At 42.3% G+C, this 14,736-nt stretch overlaps 2 protein-coding genes across 2 annotated transcripts in view; both read right to left on the bottom strand.

The window, feature by feature from the left end:
- Positions 1-6,494, bottom strand: part of LOC116896083 (adhesion G-protein coupled receptor V1-like) — a 58,816-nt gene extending 52,322 nt beyond the window's left edge. The window contains exons 1-3 of the mRNA XM_032897061.1: positions 6,204-6,494; positions 4,301-4,537; positions 2,490-2,639 (exon numbers count right to left, since the gene is read on the bottom strand). Of these exons, the coding sequence (XP_032752952.1) occupies positions 2,490-2,639; positions 4,301-4,537; positions 6,204-6,494 (678 nt within the window). The remainder of the gene's footprint in view (positions 1-2,489; positions 2,640-4,300; positions 4,538-6,203) is intronic.
- Positions 6,495-6,685: 191 nt separating this feature from the next.
- LOC116896082 (adhesion G-protein coupled receptor V1-like) overlaps positions 6,686-14,736 on the bottom strand; it is a 33,133-nt gene continuing 25,082 nt past the window's right edge. The window contains exons 11-16 of the mRNA XM_032897059.1: positions 13,418-13,538; positions 12,223-12,361; positions 11,745-11,930; positions 11,238-11,470; positions 9,742-9,890; positions 6,686-7,019 (exon numbers count right to left, since the gene is read on the bottom strand). Of these exons, the coding sequence (XP_032752950.1) occupies positions 6,802-7,019; positions 9,742-9,890; positions 11,238-11,470; positions 11,745-11,930; positions 12,223-12,361; positions 13,418-13,538 (1,046 nt within the window). The 3' untranslated portion in view covers positions 6,686-6,801. The remainder of the gene's footprint in view (positions 7,020-9,741; positions 9,891-11,237; positions 11,471-11,744; positions 11,931-12,222; positions 12,362-13,417; positions 13,539-14,736) is intronic.

Below are 14,736 nucleotides of genomic sequence, written 5' to 3'. Positions count from 1 at the left end.
TCAGGTACCAAAGTTAAATCAGGATCAAATAAACTATCTAAACAGTCCTATAACTCCTAAAGAAATAGAAGAGCCTTGAATATATGGGCACAAGGGAAAATTTCCTGAACAGAACACCAATGGTTTATGCTCTAAGATCAAGAATTGACAAATGGGACCTCAGAAAATTGCAAAGCTTCTGTAAGGCAAAGGACACTGTCAATAGGACAAAACAGCAACCAACAGATTGGGAAAAGATCTTTACCAATCCTGCATCTGACAGAAGGCAATGTATGTCCAATATATACAAAGAGCTCAAGAAGTTACACTCCAGAGAATCAAATAACCCTATTAAAAATGTGCTATAAAGCTAAACAAAGAATTCTCAGCTGAGGAATATCAAATTGGTGAGAAGCACCTAAAGAAATGTTCAATATCCTTAGTCATCAGGGAAACACAAATCAAAACAACCCTGAGATACACCTCACACCAATCAGAATGGCTAAGATCAAAAACTCAGGTGACAACAGAGGCTGGCGAGAATGTGAAGAAAGAGGAACACTCCTCCATTGTTGGTGGGATTGTAAGTTAGCAGAGCAACTCTGGAAATCTGTCTGTTGATTCCTCAGAAAATTGGACATAGTTCTACCTGAGGACCAGCTATACCACTCCTGGACAAACACCCAAATGATGCACCAATGTATAACAAGGACACATGCTCCACTGTGCTCACAGCAGCCTTATTTATAATAGCCAGAAGCTGGGAAAAAAACCCAAATGTCCTTCAATGGAGGAATGGATACAGAAAATGTGGTAAATTTACACAATAGAGAACTACTCAGCTATTAAAAAAAACAATGACTTTGTGAAATTCTTAGGCAAATGGATGGATGGAACTAGAAAATACCGTCCTGAGTGAGCTAATCACAAAACACACACACACATGTTATGATATTAGCCCAAAAATTCGTATTACCCAAGATACAATCCACAGACCACATGAGGATCAAGAAGGATGACTAAAATGTGGATGCTTCACAAAAATATTCACAAGAGGAAATATGGAGACAAAGTTTGGAGCAAAGACTGAAGGAAAGGCTATCCAGAGACTTCCCCACTTGGGGATCTATCCCATATACAGCTACCAGACCCAGACAATATTGCGGATGCCAAGAAGTACATGGTGACAGGAGCCTGATATAGCTGTCTCCTGAGAGGCTCTGCTAGAGCCTGACAAACACAGAGGCGGATGCTTGCAGCCAACCATTAAACTGAGAATGGGGTCCTCAATGGAGGAGTTAGAGAAAAGACTGAAGAAGCTGAAGGGTTTGCAACCCCATAAGAAGAAAACAATATCAACCAACCAGACCCCCTAGAGTTCCCAAGGACTAGCATCCCAACAGTACACTGGGATGGACCCATGGCTCCAGCCAAATATGTAGCAGAGGATGGCCTTGTCGGGCATTAACGGGAGGGGAAACCCTAGGCTGGATGCCCCAGTGTAGAGGAATGTCAGGGCAGGGAGGTTGGAGGGCGTGGGTGGGTGGGTGTGGAAGCGTCCTTATAAAAGCAGGGGGAGGGGAGATGGGATAGTAGAGGAGAAATTGGGAAAGGGGATAAAATTTGAAATGTAAGTAAAAATATCCAATAAAAATACCAAGTATGGTAAAAAAAAATTTTTTTCAGGAAAGAAGGTAAACTTAGGTTGTATAATGACCTATAAGTGACGTTCCACAGCTTATATCAGGTTACTTTTGGTGTAAGGTGTTCTTATTTACATGAAAGTTTAGCATTAACGTTTCTAAAAATCTTTCAAAGTAACTATGTAACTCAGTAATTATTTTTGTTGTTTAAGTGAAAATATTATCTGTAAAATACAACTAATTACTCATGTCACAAGTGCTGCCGCCAAACTGCAAACTTTTAAATGAAAAAAGAAAACAAAAAACAAACAAACAAACAAAAAACCACCTAGCTACTCTTCAATTCAGAGGAGAGATGAAACTTAGGGGATTGTCACAAACTGAGACAAATGTTGGTTCGTCAGACACATGAACTTTATCTCTTAGCCAGTGCACCAGAACTCCAAGAGCACCTTAAGCAGGCTATGTCAACAAACCCAGACTGTGGTTTTTAGAAAGCAGTTGTTCACGTGGAAGCATTCTGTGCGAAATAAGACCAGGACAAATATAATAAGCGACTTACAAATGTCCCCAAGGGCCTAAGCAGGGAGGTTCCCTGTTAGAGCCAGTGAGAAAATCGGAAACAACTCAGCCCCCATGATGAGGATGGTGGTCAGTTCTGCCCAGCGTACCAACTTTCACTGAGAGAACACAGAAGGCTCTGGTTCTTGTAACAGAACGCAAAGGCACACATGCCTTAGTTTCGTGGCAAACCCTAACAACTTCAAGTCAGCAAAATCTTTAACTAGAACATAAAGTTTCTCTGTCCCCCTAACCACATATGTGCAAACTGATACCCCTTCAGGAAAATCAAATACAGTGTCATACCATGATCTCTCCAGAGGTGCCTTTGGATCTCGTGACAAGGAAGGATATAAGCATGGGTCCTTCTGACGGTGGTGGCTCGGAGTACGTTTTCTTAGATAAAGACTCAGGAGCAAAATGGATGACTCCATTTGGATCCCCAAACTTCTGTATCTAACAAACATTAATAGGAAGTGAGTAGCATATCGAATAGCCCTAACAAAAGAGCAATATCTAACAGACTAACCCAGGGATGAGCAGAAGAAATGCTACAAAGAAGGAGAACTTGGATACAATCTGCCAATCCACTTGAAGGAAAAAAAAACAAAAAACTTCCTGCTAGACTATTGTCTAGATCTAACCCATTCTTACCGTCAAAGATAGAAGCAATTAGAAAACTGTAACCTATAGAAAGTAAAAGGTTATTTTGTTTCGTGCCTGCATTTCTTAGCCACCCTATGCTTAAATCATTCAGCCAGGTGGCTCCTTTTAGATGCTTCCCACAATATAGAACAAAGACAAAAAGGCCCTGTGGCAGGGGTTGTTACTTTTGAGGACACCGATCAAACCTAGGGTGCTGTGTGTGCCCAGCAAGGGTTCCAGCACTGAGCATTCCCCTCAGCCCCTGTGCTGTCTAATTTTATGCACCAAATAGGAAAAGATATGGCATTAAATACTCTGGTGAAATGCTACTCTAGATGTATCTGTGAAGGTAGTTATAGATAGGATTAACTTTTCGAATCAGTTGTTCCTAAATAAAACCTATTACCCTCAATAACGTGGGCTGATTCCATCCAATCAACTAAGATTACAGAGCAAAATAGCTTTGAAAAGAAGCAAGATTGCAGCTTAGAAGCCATGCTTGGGTTTCCTGTCCCTGACACAGGGACGCCAAGACGCCTGCAGCAACTCTTCCCTGTTTCCTGCCAACTCATCAACTCCTTCTCTCCCTCCTCCTCTCTCTCTCCTTCCCTCCCCTCAAACATGGTATGTATGCATATGTGTGCTTGTGTGTGTGTATGAGTGAGTGTGTGTGTGTGTGTGTGTGTGTGTGTGTTTCCATTTCATTGCTTTTCTCATGGAAACACTAACAGATCCAGGCCCCAAACAACACTATTTTTCAAACTAAAATATATCATTTCTCTTTACTGTTTTTAGAATCAATTAAATTATTATCCCCCTCTGCTAGACTAGGTAGCACATATGAAAGACACTGAACTCAGGCCAGATCCAGCACCATATCACTGAGCCAAGTAAACAAAAACCTTCAGTCTGACTCATAAAATGCTGATTTTTAAAAAAATGACAATATTCTATGTTTACCATGAAGTACCAAATACCTCTTCTCTAGAAATGTAAAATACTTTCCACCCACAAAATTCTCTCTAAGATTATAAAATAAGTAGTTTAACATGTTACTAAATTTTTAATAAGAATTGTTAATAATGAGGATGCTGTGTAATTAATATGAGAATGTTTGATTCATAAGGATTATTAAACTTTCATGTCATTGTTTGTTTTGAGACAGGGTCTCCTGTATACCAGGTTGCCTCAAACTCACCACATAGCAGAGGATAACCCTGAATTTCTGATCCTCCTGCCCCCACCTCCTGTGTGCTCAGATACATTACAGGTGGATATTGCCACACCGTGCTGTTTGGGGAGCCCTGGGTCCTGTGCATGCTAGGCAAGCAGTGCACCAACTTAGTCACACCCCAGCCCCTCCTCAGCTTTTAGCGTTCTCTACTCAGCATTATAATATCATAAGCAACAAAAATAACTGTCTGCTAAATCCGCTAAATTTGAAATTTTGCAGTGAATGCATCCAGACTTACGGTTAGCGTAACAGCTTTAGCTCTGGGATCTAACTTGGCTTCTTTCAAAGACTTAAGCTGGACAACAAAAGTCTCTTCTGCTTCAGTTTCTTCATGAGGACAAACTGTGAGGGTGATGGTTCTCACACCACCTTCCCCATCTCCAAAAGAGACCATGCCACTCACTGGGTCTGCAAAGTCTCCATGCTGTGGCAGTAACGGTTCCTCAGAATTGGGCCCTACTATCTCCCAGCTCACCTGCATGGGATATCAGATTTTAGTAGAGATCAACTTTGAGCAAAGGATTTTTTGCAGTCCATGCACTATTAGAAAAAGCACACAAACATGAAACTCTTCTAGGACACAGCAGGCTTATCTGTGCCGAAAATAATATTCTCTAATACAAAGATGAAGAAATGGTACCTAGTCATTTGTAATCATCACAGGACAAAAAAAAAGTGTATTTAGGTATTTATATGTTACAAACATAAAAGCATTGGTAAAGTTTATGAGTGCAATATTGTCCAGCGATGGGCTTGGATTCCCACACTCAGAGCATGGTAAAATAAGATGCGCAAACTGTGGAAATTCTGAGGTGAGCATTTTTTTTCCTAAATTCCCATTGTAGAACTGAGCGCAAGTGTTCATACGCTGGATCAGGGAAATGTTCCCACTATAACAAGCAGAGCTTTGGGTTCCTATAGCTCTAATCTCTATGGTTTTCATATGTTGAGGAAGGAAAAGGCTGCTCCTTCCTCAGTGATACATTCTTTTCAGTTATCCCTCTCCCTCTCAACTGTGCTGGCCTCCCTTCCTCTGGAAACACCGTGCCTCTTGTTGCTGTCTCCAGGTTCTTCCCCCTCTCCTTCCCTCCTCAGATCCTCATAAGGCCCAGTGCTCTGCTCTGTACTTGTTAACAACTCTTGCTGTGCTTACGAGCTCATGTTTTCAATGGCTTCCTACACACAAGCCTGCTGTCCCTTGTCATCCCTGCTCCCCTGACAACGAGCAAAGCTCAACCTAGATGAGCCCTCCATGGGCTTCTCTAGCAGGATGTCAGATTAACATTGGCAAAGCAGAATTCTTAAGTATTTACCCCAGCTATGAAAGTCGCCACATTCCGGTAATTTCTAGGAGTCGCCCGCAATTTCTCTTTTCTTCAGCCTTCATCTTGTTTCAAATGTGTTTATTTTTATTCATTCTATGTGTGCTTTGCTACATGTGTACCCAACATGCCAAAGAGGGCATAAGATGTCAGAAGAGATCATGGTTGCTGGGAATTGAACGCAAGGATCTCTAGAAGCGAACCCAGGGCTCTTAACCGCTGAGCTGAGCAACCTTTCCAGCTTCAGCCTCCATCTTTAACCCAACCACCTGTCCACATCTTGTCGCCTCCCTCCATAAGGGAGTGAGAACAGGGTGATCTCCTCTCTGGCTAAGCCTCCTTTGATGTCATGCTGCTTGAATTTAATGGTAGCATCTCAGATTGATCTCAGATTGGCCCTGCATCTGTCCTGGGTCCTGTGTGATCAATGCCCTGCAGGCTGTCTGGTCTCTGGTTATCTTGTGTCAATTGTAAGTCCCCAAATATATAGATTTCTCCTATCAATGGGTCAGGCTTATTTCTCTGCAGGATCGATAATTCCTTTCTCCCAGGTCATCACCCCATTGGGTATCCCAAAGTTACCATCAGAGTTTATAGAACATATGATTTAAAAAAAAAAACTGGTTTGTTACTATTCAAATTTGATCTGCTCACATCATTTTCAAATATGTTCATCAGGCTCAGAAGCCACTTATCACTTAGTTAAGGAGTTAGTAGTAAAGACTATAATCAAACAAACACATCTTGGGAGTAAGAAAGTCCAACATCATATATAGTACTTAAAAATTTCTTTTAACAACAAAGGAATAATAACTCTACCTGAATCTCTCCCAAGAGTCCGCCAGTCCGCTCTAACACCAAGTGTAAAGCCATTGTGGAGTTGGGGTTAGGAACGGAAATTTTGCTTTGGTTGAGAAACCTTATGATGCCAAAGGGAGAGTCACTTTTGGCAATGGTGATTTTGCTCACTAGGTGGCGCCCAAGGATCGCTCCACCCGTCGCTCCAATGAGCAGAATTTCAAACTGCTTCTCCGACTCACTGCATGGTAAGAAGACACAGTCTGAGTCTAAAGCTATTAGAATGCTTGCAAAATCCACATAGCTCGTCATCTTCCACATCAGCCAGACATATGCAAGCAGGCACGCATAGGCTGAGGTGCTCAGCAAAACACAGACTCTACAAGAAGCTCTCACAACCCCCTCTTGACTGCAGAAGGTGGACTGGAAAATGCTGCCACATCCTGACCAGATCTTGTACAGAACAGAAAACTTTCCCCTATCTGAGGAAAACTGAGGTGTACAGCCACAGTGTAATCTCCTTTCCTGGTCCTCCCCTGTCTCTCTTCAGTGCTGCTTCTGTGCAGGAGCACACATGGTCATTGTGAGCTGGGCCACAGTAGCCATGCATCATGTGTGTTCACTGATTCTGTATGACTAACCTGTCGTTGTCATCAACGATGGAGACATTTATAAAGCTTAGGCTCTGCCCGTGCTGAAAGGTGACTGAGCCACCATGCGGTACATAGCCTCCTGGAACAGCAGAGAAGTCCCGGGAGCTGAAATCAGCTGACACGCGGCCATAAGTCCCTCGAAGTCTCATGACAGGGAGTGTGATCACTCCAGCACCTTCCTCCACTGCGACGGGAATGAGGAATCAGGCCAGTTACCAGGACAGCAAATGACTCTTACATGATTCAGCCAGACTGGACTAAGCAATTAAAGGCAAGGGTCCAATGCATACTCATCTGTCTTTCAGAGTTCACTTACCACATCTAAAAGAATTAATTAATGTTTTGTGGGTCTTAGGTCTTTATGATAAATATCGATCACCATATGTTGAGATTTGGAGGAATCAATTTTTAAAAATGAATGCAACCTATGCAATCATTAGTACAGACTTTCCTCTTCATGATATGCACAAATTAAATAAAAACGTCCATGACTTGGAAATACTCTGAACTGCTTTAGACATTTAGCTGAAATACAAATAGTGCATGTAACATCACATGATATTTTTCATTTATATTTTCTGTGTGTGTGTGTGTGTATACTTGTCAGTGTATGTATCTGTGTGTACTTGTGTGTGTATGTGTGTGCCTGTGTGTACCTGTGTATGTATGTGTGTGTGTGCTTGTATGTGTATGTGTGTGCCTGTGTGTACTTGTGTATTTGTGTATATGTGTGTGCATGTGCACACTTGTGTGTGTATGTGTGTGTATGTGTGTGCCTGTATATACATGTGCATACTTGTGTGTATATGTGTGTGCTTGTGTGTGTGTGCATGTGTGTACTTGTGTGTACATGTGTGGAGTTCAGAGAACAACTTGTTGGGCTCACGTTCCTTCTCCTTCCAGCTGGTGTCCAGGATTGATTTCGGCTTGTTGGGCTCAGCAGCTGATACATTTACAGGTTGGGCTACCTCAATAGCACGTGTATGAGTGCTCTAAAGTACATATATACACTATTATTTTCTGGTCCTAGGAAATCTATCAGAAAATATCAATATCAATGTTTGATTTCAATTTAAAAATTCAAATTTAATTTTTAAACTAAAAAAGTATACATTACCAAAACTTCTTCTCAGAAATAGTGAATTAATGAGAAATGAGTAAATAGAAAAAAATCCTATTATTTCTCAATGTAAAAATGCAGCATCCCTTTACCAGTAGTGAGATGAAATTCACGAAATAGCTTATGTGATAAGCCCTGGCTCATCCAAAAGCCCTTAGGAGATTCTGTGGTATTTTCTGTTGCAGAAGGAGACTCTGCTGCATTTTCAAGATAGGAGACAAAAAATCTGGGTAGTGGCAATAAAGCCAATAAATCATTGCATAAACAAGGTATTATGTTTACTTTTAAATTATATTTATATCCTACCTTTGAATAAAAGCATATTCTAGAAAAATAGCTTCGCTTTCTGTCTAGAAAGGTGTTCTGATTTTTATGATAGAGGGAAATTGTAACACTAGGCAGGCTTGGGAGGAGCTGAAGACCAGATCATGAACCCAGACATTATCTAGAGCCACAGAACAGTTAAACCAGATCATGAACCCAGACATTATCTAGAGCCACAGAACAGTTAGACCAGATCATGAACCCAGACATTATCTAGAGCCACAGAACAGTTAGACCAGATCATGAACCCAGACATTATCTAGAGCTACAGAACAGTTAGACCAGATCATGAACCCAGACATTATCTAGAGCTACAGAACAGTTAAACCAGATCATGAACCCAGACATTATCTAGAGCTACAGAACAGTTAAACCAGATCATGAACCCAGACATTATCGAGAGCCACAGAACAGTTAAACCAGATCATGAACCCAGACATTATCTAGAGCCACAGAACAGTTAGACCAGATCATGAGCCCAGACATTATCTAGAGCCACAGAACAGTTAAATGTTCATTTCGATGGTGGTTACTCACTACAGAGTAAACAGACACTAAGCTATGGACACCTACAAATTAAATCTACATAAATTTGGAAGGTTTTCTTTAAAAATATTTTGAATTTATTTAATTTTTATTCATATGTATAGATCTTTGGATATGCAAATTGCCCCAAAGCAGAGGGCTGCAGATCCTCTGGAGCTGGGAGTCCAGGCAGTGAGAGCCAGCTACCCAGTTTGGCAAGAGCAGTGTGCTGTTTGGTTTCTGTTGACTCGACACAACATGGACATATCTAGGAAGGAAGAAGCTTAACTGAGAAGACGGCTCCATAAGCCTAGCCTGCAGGCAAATCTGTGTCTTGAGTAATGATGCGTATAAGTGCCCCAACCATTGTGAGTGTTGTCACCCCTGGGCAGGGGTCCTAGACCGCATGAGAAAGAGAACTGTGCAGAGCGTGAGGATCAAGCCAGAGAGCATTGCTCCTCCATGGCTTCTGGTCAATTCCCACCTCCAGATTCCTGCCTTGAATTCCTGCACGGACTTCAGGACGGCAAGCTACAAGTTATAAGATGAAATAAGTTCCCAACTGTCTTCTGGCCACGATGATTCATCTCTGCAATAGAAGTCTAACTAAAACAGGACCAAACAGCAAGAACTCCTAACCACTGGGCCACGTCTCCTGCCCTTAACAATGCTTCGAACAGACATATTTTAATAGTCCTTAAAGTTTAAACATCAATTTTTTTCTAAGCCAAGTAACAATTGGCTTTGCAAAATACAGAGAGGATCAAGACTACTTAAAAGCAACTGAAAATACAGTTTTAAATGTAAACATACAAATGCAGGGGAATTTTTTCTCATCAAACCAAAAAAAAAAAAATGAATGTAAGACTCCCCGTCCTTTGCAACTGAGAAAATGTTGTGGCAGTTAGGGGAAGTTAGGGGGAGCCAGCAAACTTACCTGAGATGTCGATGAACTTTGGGTCAAATTCAATGATGCCTTCTACATTGTCATTTTCCATTATTATGATTCGAACAACGGAGATGTTCCCAATTTCAGGAGGCTGATCTATCTGAAGTCCATTCTCTTGGATGGTGAAATCATACCCTCTTGCAAAGGAAACACAGAGTTAAAACACAACAAAATAAGATAACAAAACACACATGTAGTATGAACGTACAGTGAAAGACTTTTCAGAAGACACGAACTACACAATTCCAATCCTTCCTTCAATTCCCAAATGCGTTGCACTCAGTGTTCATGAGCTGCCCTGTCCTGAAAGGGTAAAAACTGCTTCGTAAGATTGCTCACGAGGCAAGCTGAGAGCTAGAACCAAGAGGCATTGGGCGGGTGGAGCAGCTGCCCTATCAGCATCCTGAGATTAGCTGTTACACGAGACCTACCAACGCAGAGGCAAAACAGCAAAGACACTGCGCTCGATTGCTCCCGTTTTGTTACAGAGGAAACCTGGTCATTATCTTCGAGCAAAAACTATTAACCAGAATTCATGTGAAAATTTATGTTTGGAAGAACAGCCGAGAAGGCAAAAATCTCTAAGTCCTGATTAATCAAAACCACAAGCTGTTGTCGCCTGTGGGAAACTACTTTTCCAATCCACCTTCACTTAAGCAAGAATTTAATTCCCAGTGCCAGATACTGAGTCACGTCTTGAAAAGGAGCAAAATGATGTTTATGTGAACTCTAAATAAGTCTTTCCTTGTCTCAGGAAAGAGAATATCCTCTACCTGTTTCTGAATGAAATACTGACTTGGAAAAATTGAAGCATAAAATTTATATTTAACTACTGGACATATATTTTAATATATAAGCAAACTTTCAGTCTTCTCAGAATGCATGCATTACTCTAGGGAAAGGCCCCTTCCTAGGACCTGCTTGGGGGCCTTTACAGGGTGATGGTGTGACAGACTGCCTCAACCAAGAGCAGCTGGCAATGCCTCCTACTGTCAATCAACCCAGCTCCAGGAAGGGGTGAGCCCAGAATGAGGAAGTTTGATTCTTCATTGACAGCATTCTGCACCGGTTTGGATAACTACATTTCAAATTTTTCTTCCAGTTTGAAACAGCTATTTGGCAAGGATCAATCTCATTCCCCACAGAGAAGACAGCACAGCCTTCAGGATACCAAGGACAGCTGCCTCCCATTCCCACCCTTTATGGGTGCAGAAATGGGGAAGCAATTCTTGCCACCCCAGCCTATGACTGCTCTCGAAAACAGGCTAATTCCACAAGGAAATGTAGACAGTGAACGGCCATCAATGGTCTGGTTGTGCTGGCTGAGTTACCCAACAGGACCATGTCCCCTCAGCGGGCAAGCAGGGGGAGGGATAAAGTTTAGACAGTTAGGAAGTCATAGTCTGCCTTAATCCTGTGTCCAGTCCTGCCCCAAGGTCTCCCCTCTTTCTTTCTTTCTCCTTGCTTCCTTCCCTCATCTTTACCTTCCCTGGAGGTCCACTCTTGTAATGGCAAGAACGAATTCCTCAGGGCCTTCAGGAAGGTTGTCGTCAAGAATTTCAATGTGCAGACTTTTCATCTTCTCTCGGGCTTCAAAGATCAGCTCCCCTGAAGTGGGAACAAAGTCCCAGCCTGCCTCAGCCGTCCTGCTACCGGTCTCATACCAGACACGCACACGTCCAAAGGAACCACCAGAGCGGGCAACTGTGACATTAACCTAGGAGGAAATTTCTTACCTGCTTAATTTGCACCTTTAATTCACTGCACAAACCATCTCTAATTATTCTATTTACTGGGATTATGTGGGAATTAAATTAAATTCTCTAAAATGACATTATAATACAATATGAGGAAAAAAATTAATCCATTAGGGAGAAAAAGCTTTAGAAAAGGAACAACCACAACGAAAATCGAGCAAACAAACGGCATTATTTAAGGACCACTCCCCATACTAGCGTCAACAGATAGAACTTCGGCAGTCCACACCACACCTTCTGTGCTGCTTCGGAAACTTGAAGCTGCTCATGTGAAAATGAGAACCGGCCATAGGGAGTGTCACTGGCCACCATGGAGATGCTGGCAGTGACGCTGGCTTCATTCAGCACCGCACCCTCACTGATTCCAGTGAGCTGAAACTCGTAGGAACACTTCTCCTCTGGGATGTCATCATTCAAAGCCTGGAGAAGGTTAAAAAATAAAAAGCTATTCTGTCCTACGCATAGAAACAGCCATAGATTCTGTAACCTCCCTCCAATTACACAAATACATACATGCACACACACAAACATATGCACACATATCCACATGCACACTCATACCCACACATGTGCACACACACTCATATGCACACACGCACATACACACACACACACACACGCACGCACACACTCTCACGCACATGCACACACACACGCACACACTCTCCCGTGCATGCACACAAGTGCTAACAGAAGGCAGCCGCACCAGTACCTGAATTACTACAGTAGCAGTAGACTGTCCATCCAGCATGGTCAGTTGTCCTGATGTTTCAGCAAACTCCCCCCTGGAGGGAGGCAATATCCTCCAGTCCACTGTGACCTCCCCGGAAACCCCTGGGCCACGATCCAGGCTACAACAGTACATGGACATGTGTTTCGTATATTTTTTTTTCCGGAGCTGGGGACCAAACCCAGGGCCTTGCACTTGCTAGGCGAGTGCTCTACCACTGAGCTAAATCCCCAACCCGTCGTATATTTTTAATTAATCATCTTTCCTAAACATTTGCTGTACCCTTCAATCAATTTTCACTTATTTCAAGAATATTATGACTTTACATAGCCTTACCAGGCAAAGTCTTAGGATTCTGGGGTGGTCATATCTGAATTCCTAAGCTAAAGGTGAACGCTAAGCATGAAGCTTTAAAGGAATAAAAACAAGGATTTGCAGATTTTATTTAATGTTTACATACAATAGGAGTAGCGTAAAGACCAGAGACACTATGCTCCACATGTAAACAGACTCAGGGAAAAGGACTAGATAAGCTGGAAGGCCTCGGCGTGGACTGCAGACCTCTCAAGTCAAATCCAGCTACATCACTGGTGGCTGCTGCTTCACTCCTCATTAGAAAACATGGAGAGACAAACTCACAGATTTAATCATGTGGCAAGATCTGATCTGAGAACCCACAGAACCAACTTATAGAAACCAAGTCCTTGTGTGTTCGATGACAGAATGGGGCTGTCCTTCCTTCCCTCCCGGACTTCGCAAACCATCCCTGAGTAAACACGGCTACTTGTGATTAGACTTCATCTAGACAACTCGGGGAACAGCTTTTAGTTTCTGTCTGAAGTCTGTTCTGTTCTCCACACAATGCTTACCAATATGCACACTGATACTGCGTACTATGCCTGCTTGAGAATGAATGATGCTGTGGGCCAGTGGTTTTCAACCTTCCTAATGCTGCAAACCTTTAATACAGTTCCTGATGCTGTTGGTGACCTCCAACCATAAAAGTATTTGGTTGCTATTTCATAACTGTCATTTTGCTATTGTTATGAATCATAATGTCAATATCTGATGCACAGGATATCTGATATGCATCCCCTGAGGTGGTAACAACTCACAGGTTGAGAACTGCTACTCTAGGCTACTTAAATAAAACAGAGAAAAAATCCTAGACTCCTACCTGATGGTGGCAGTGCCACTGTATGTTGCTGAGGGTTCCCCGATAATGACGTGTCTGGATGATGAAGCAATTCCAACTTCTGATGGGCTCTTCTCTCCTAGAATGATGACTGATGCTCTACCTACATTTAAGATAGCCCATTCTGAAGCAAACAGGTAAATGCACACACATGAACTAAACAGTTAAATGCAGATGACAATAATTGCTGGCACGTGCTGGTTTCCGCCGTTCACCAGGAGATGAAAGCGCACTGAGGCCCTGGTGCCTTTTCAGACCTCCCTGCAATCACACTTGCAGAAAAGGACAGGAAACATCTGGTCAAACCCCATTCACACCGCATAGTAGGTGTCTTAGTCAGAGTTTCTATTTCTGCACAAACATCATGACCAAGAAGCAAACTGGGGAGGAAAGGGTTTATTCAGCTTACACTTCCACATTGCTGTTCATCACCAAAGGAAGTCAGGACTGGAACTCAAGCAGGGCAGGAAGCTTCCCCTGTCTTGCTCAGCTTGCTCTCTTATAGAACCCAAGACTACCAGCCCAGGGATGGCTCCACCCACAATGGGCCCTCTCACCCTTAATCTCTAATTGGAAAAATGCCTTATAGCTGGGTCTCATGGAGGCATTTCCTCAAGGGAGGCTCCTTTCTCTGTGATAACTCCAGCTCATGTCAAGTTGACACACAAAACCAGGCAAGCTGTCCTCTACCACATGCGTGGTGAGACTCACCATGCTGTGTGGTCTGTGTGGCTTTGTCAGTGGCCTCAGGATCAAAAGCAAGAATTCTTCAGAGCACCTCCCCGCCACTTTCTTTCTTTTTCTCTTTCTTTTTGTTATTTTATGACTTTCTTTTTGACCAATGATCATTTAGATTATCTAATGTCAATATTTGTGATTATCACTTAAATTTATTGGCAACCATGTACTACTCTATTCAATACATGAAATGACTTGATGTTTGGTTTGCTTCCAGTGTGGATCAATCTGATGGATGGTATTAGCAACCTCTGTCAACTCTTCTGGGGAAATATGTGCAATGTTTTTTTCCTTCTATTAATTTATTTATTGATTCACTTTACATCCAGACTACAGCCCCCATCACATAGCTCTGCTCCCTTCTCCCTTCTCTTTTCCTCTGAGAAGAGGGAAGATACCCCCTGGGACAACCCACTTCAGTCCCACAGCGTTGTTTAGCATGGAAGTTCAATGTTATAAAATGATGGTATCAGAATAAGCAACTTTAGATTTTAAATATTTCTCATCCTTTTTGTTGTTATTATTCATAGCAAAGTGAAATCATTTAATACCTGTCTTTCCTA

Source organism: Rattus rattus, chromosome 3 (genome assembly GCF_011064425.1).
Source record: "Rattus rattus isolate New Zealand chromosome 3, Rrattus_CSIRO_v1, whole genome shotgun sequence".
In the NCBI taxonomy this organism is placed as follows: domain Eukaryota; kingdom Metazoa; phylum Chordata; class Mammalia; order Rodentia; family Muridae; genus Rattus; species Rattus rattus.
This window is presented reverse-complemented; position numbering and strand designations above follow the sequence as displayed.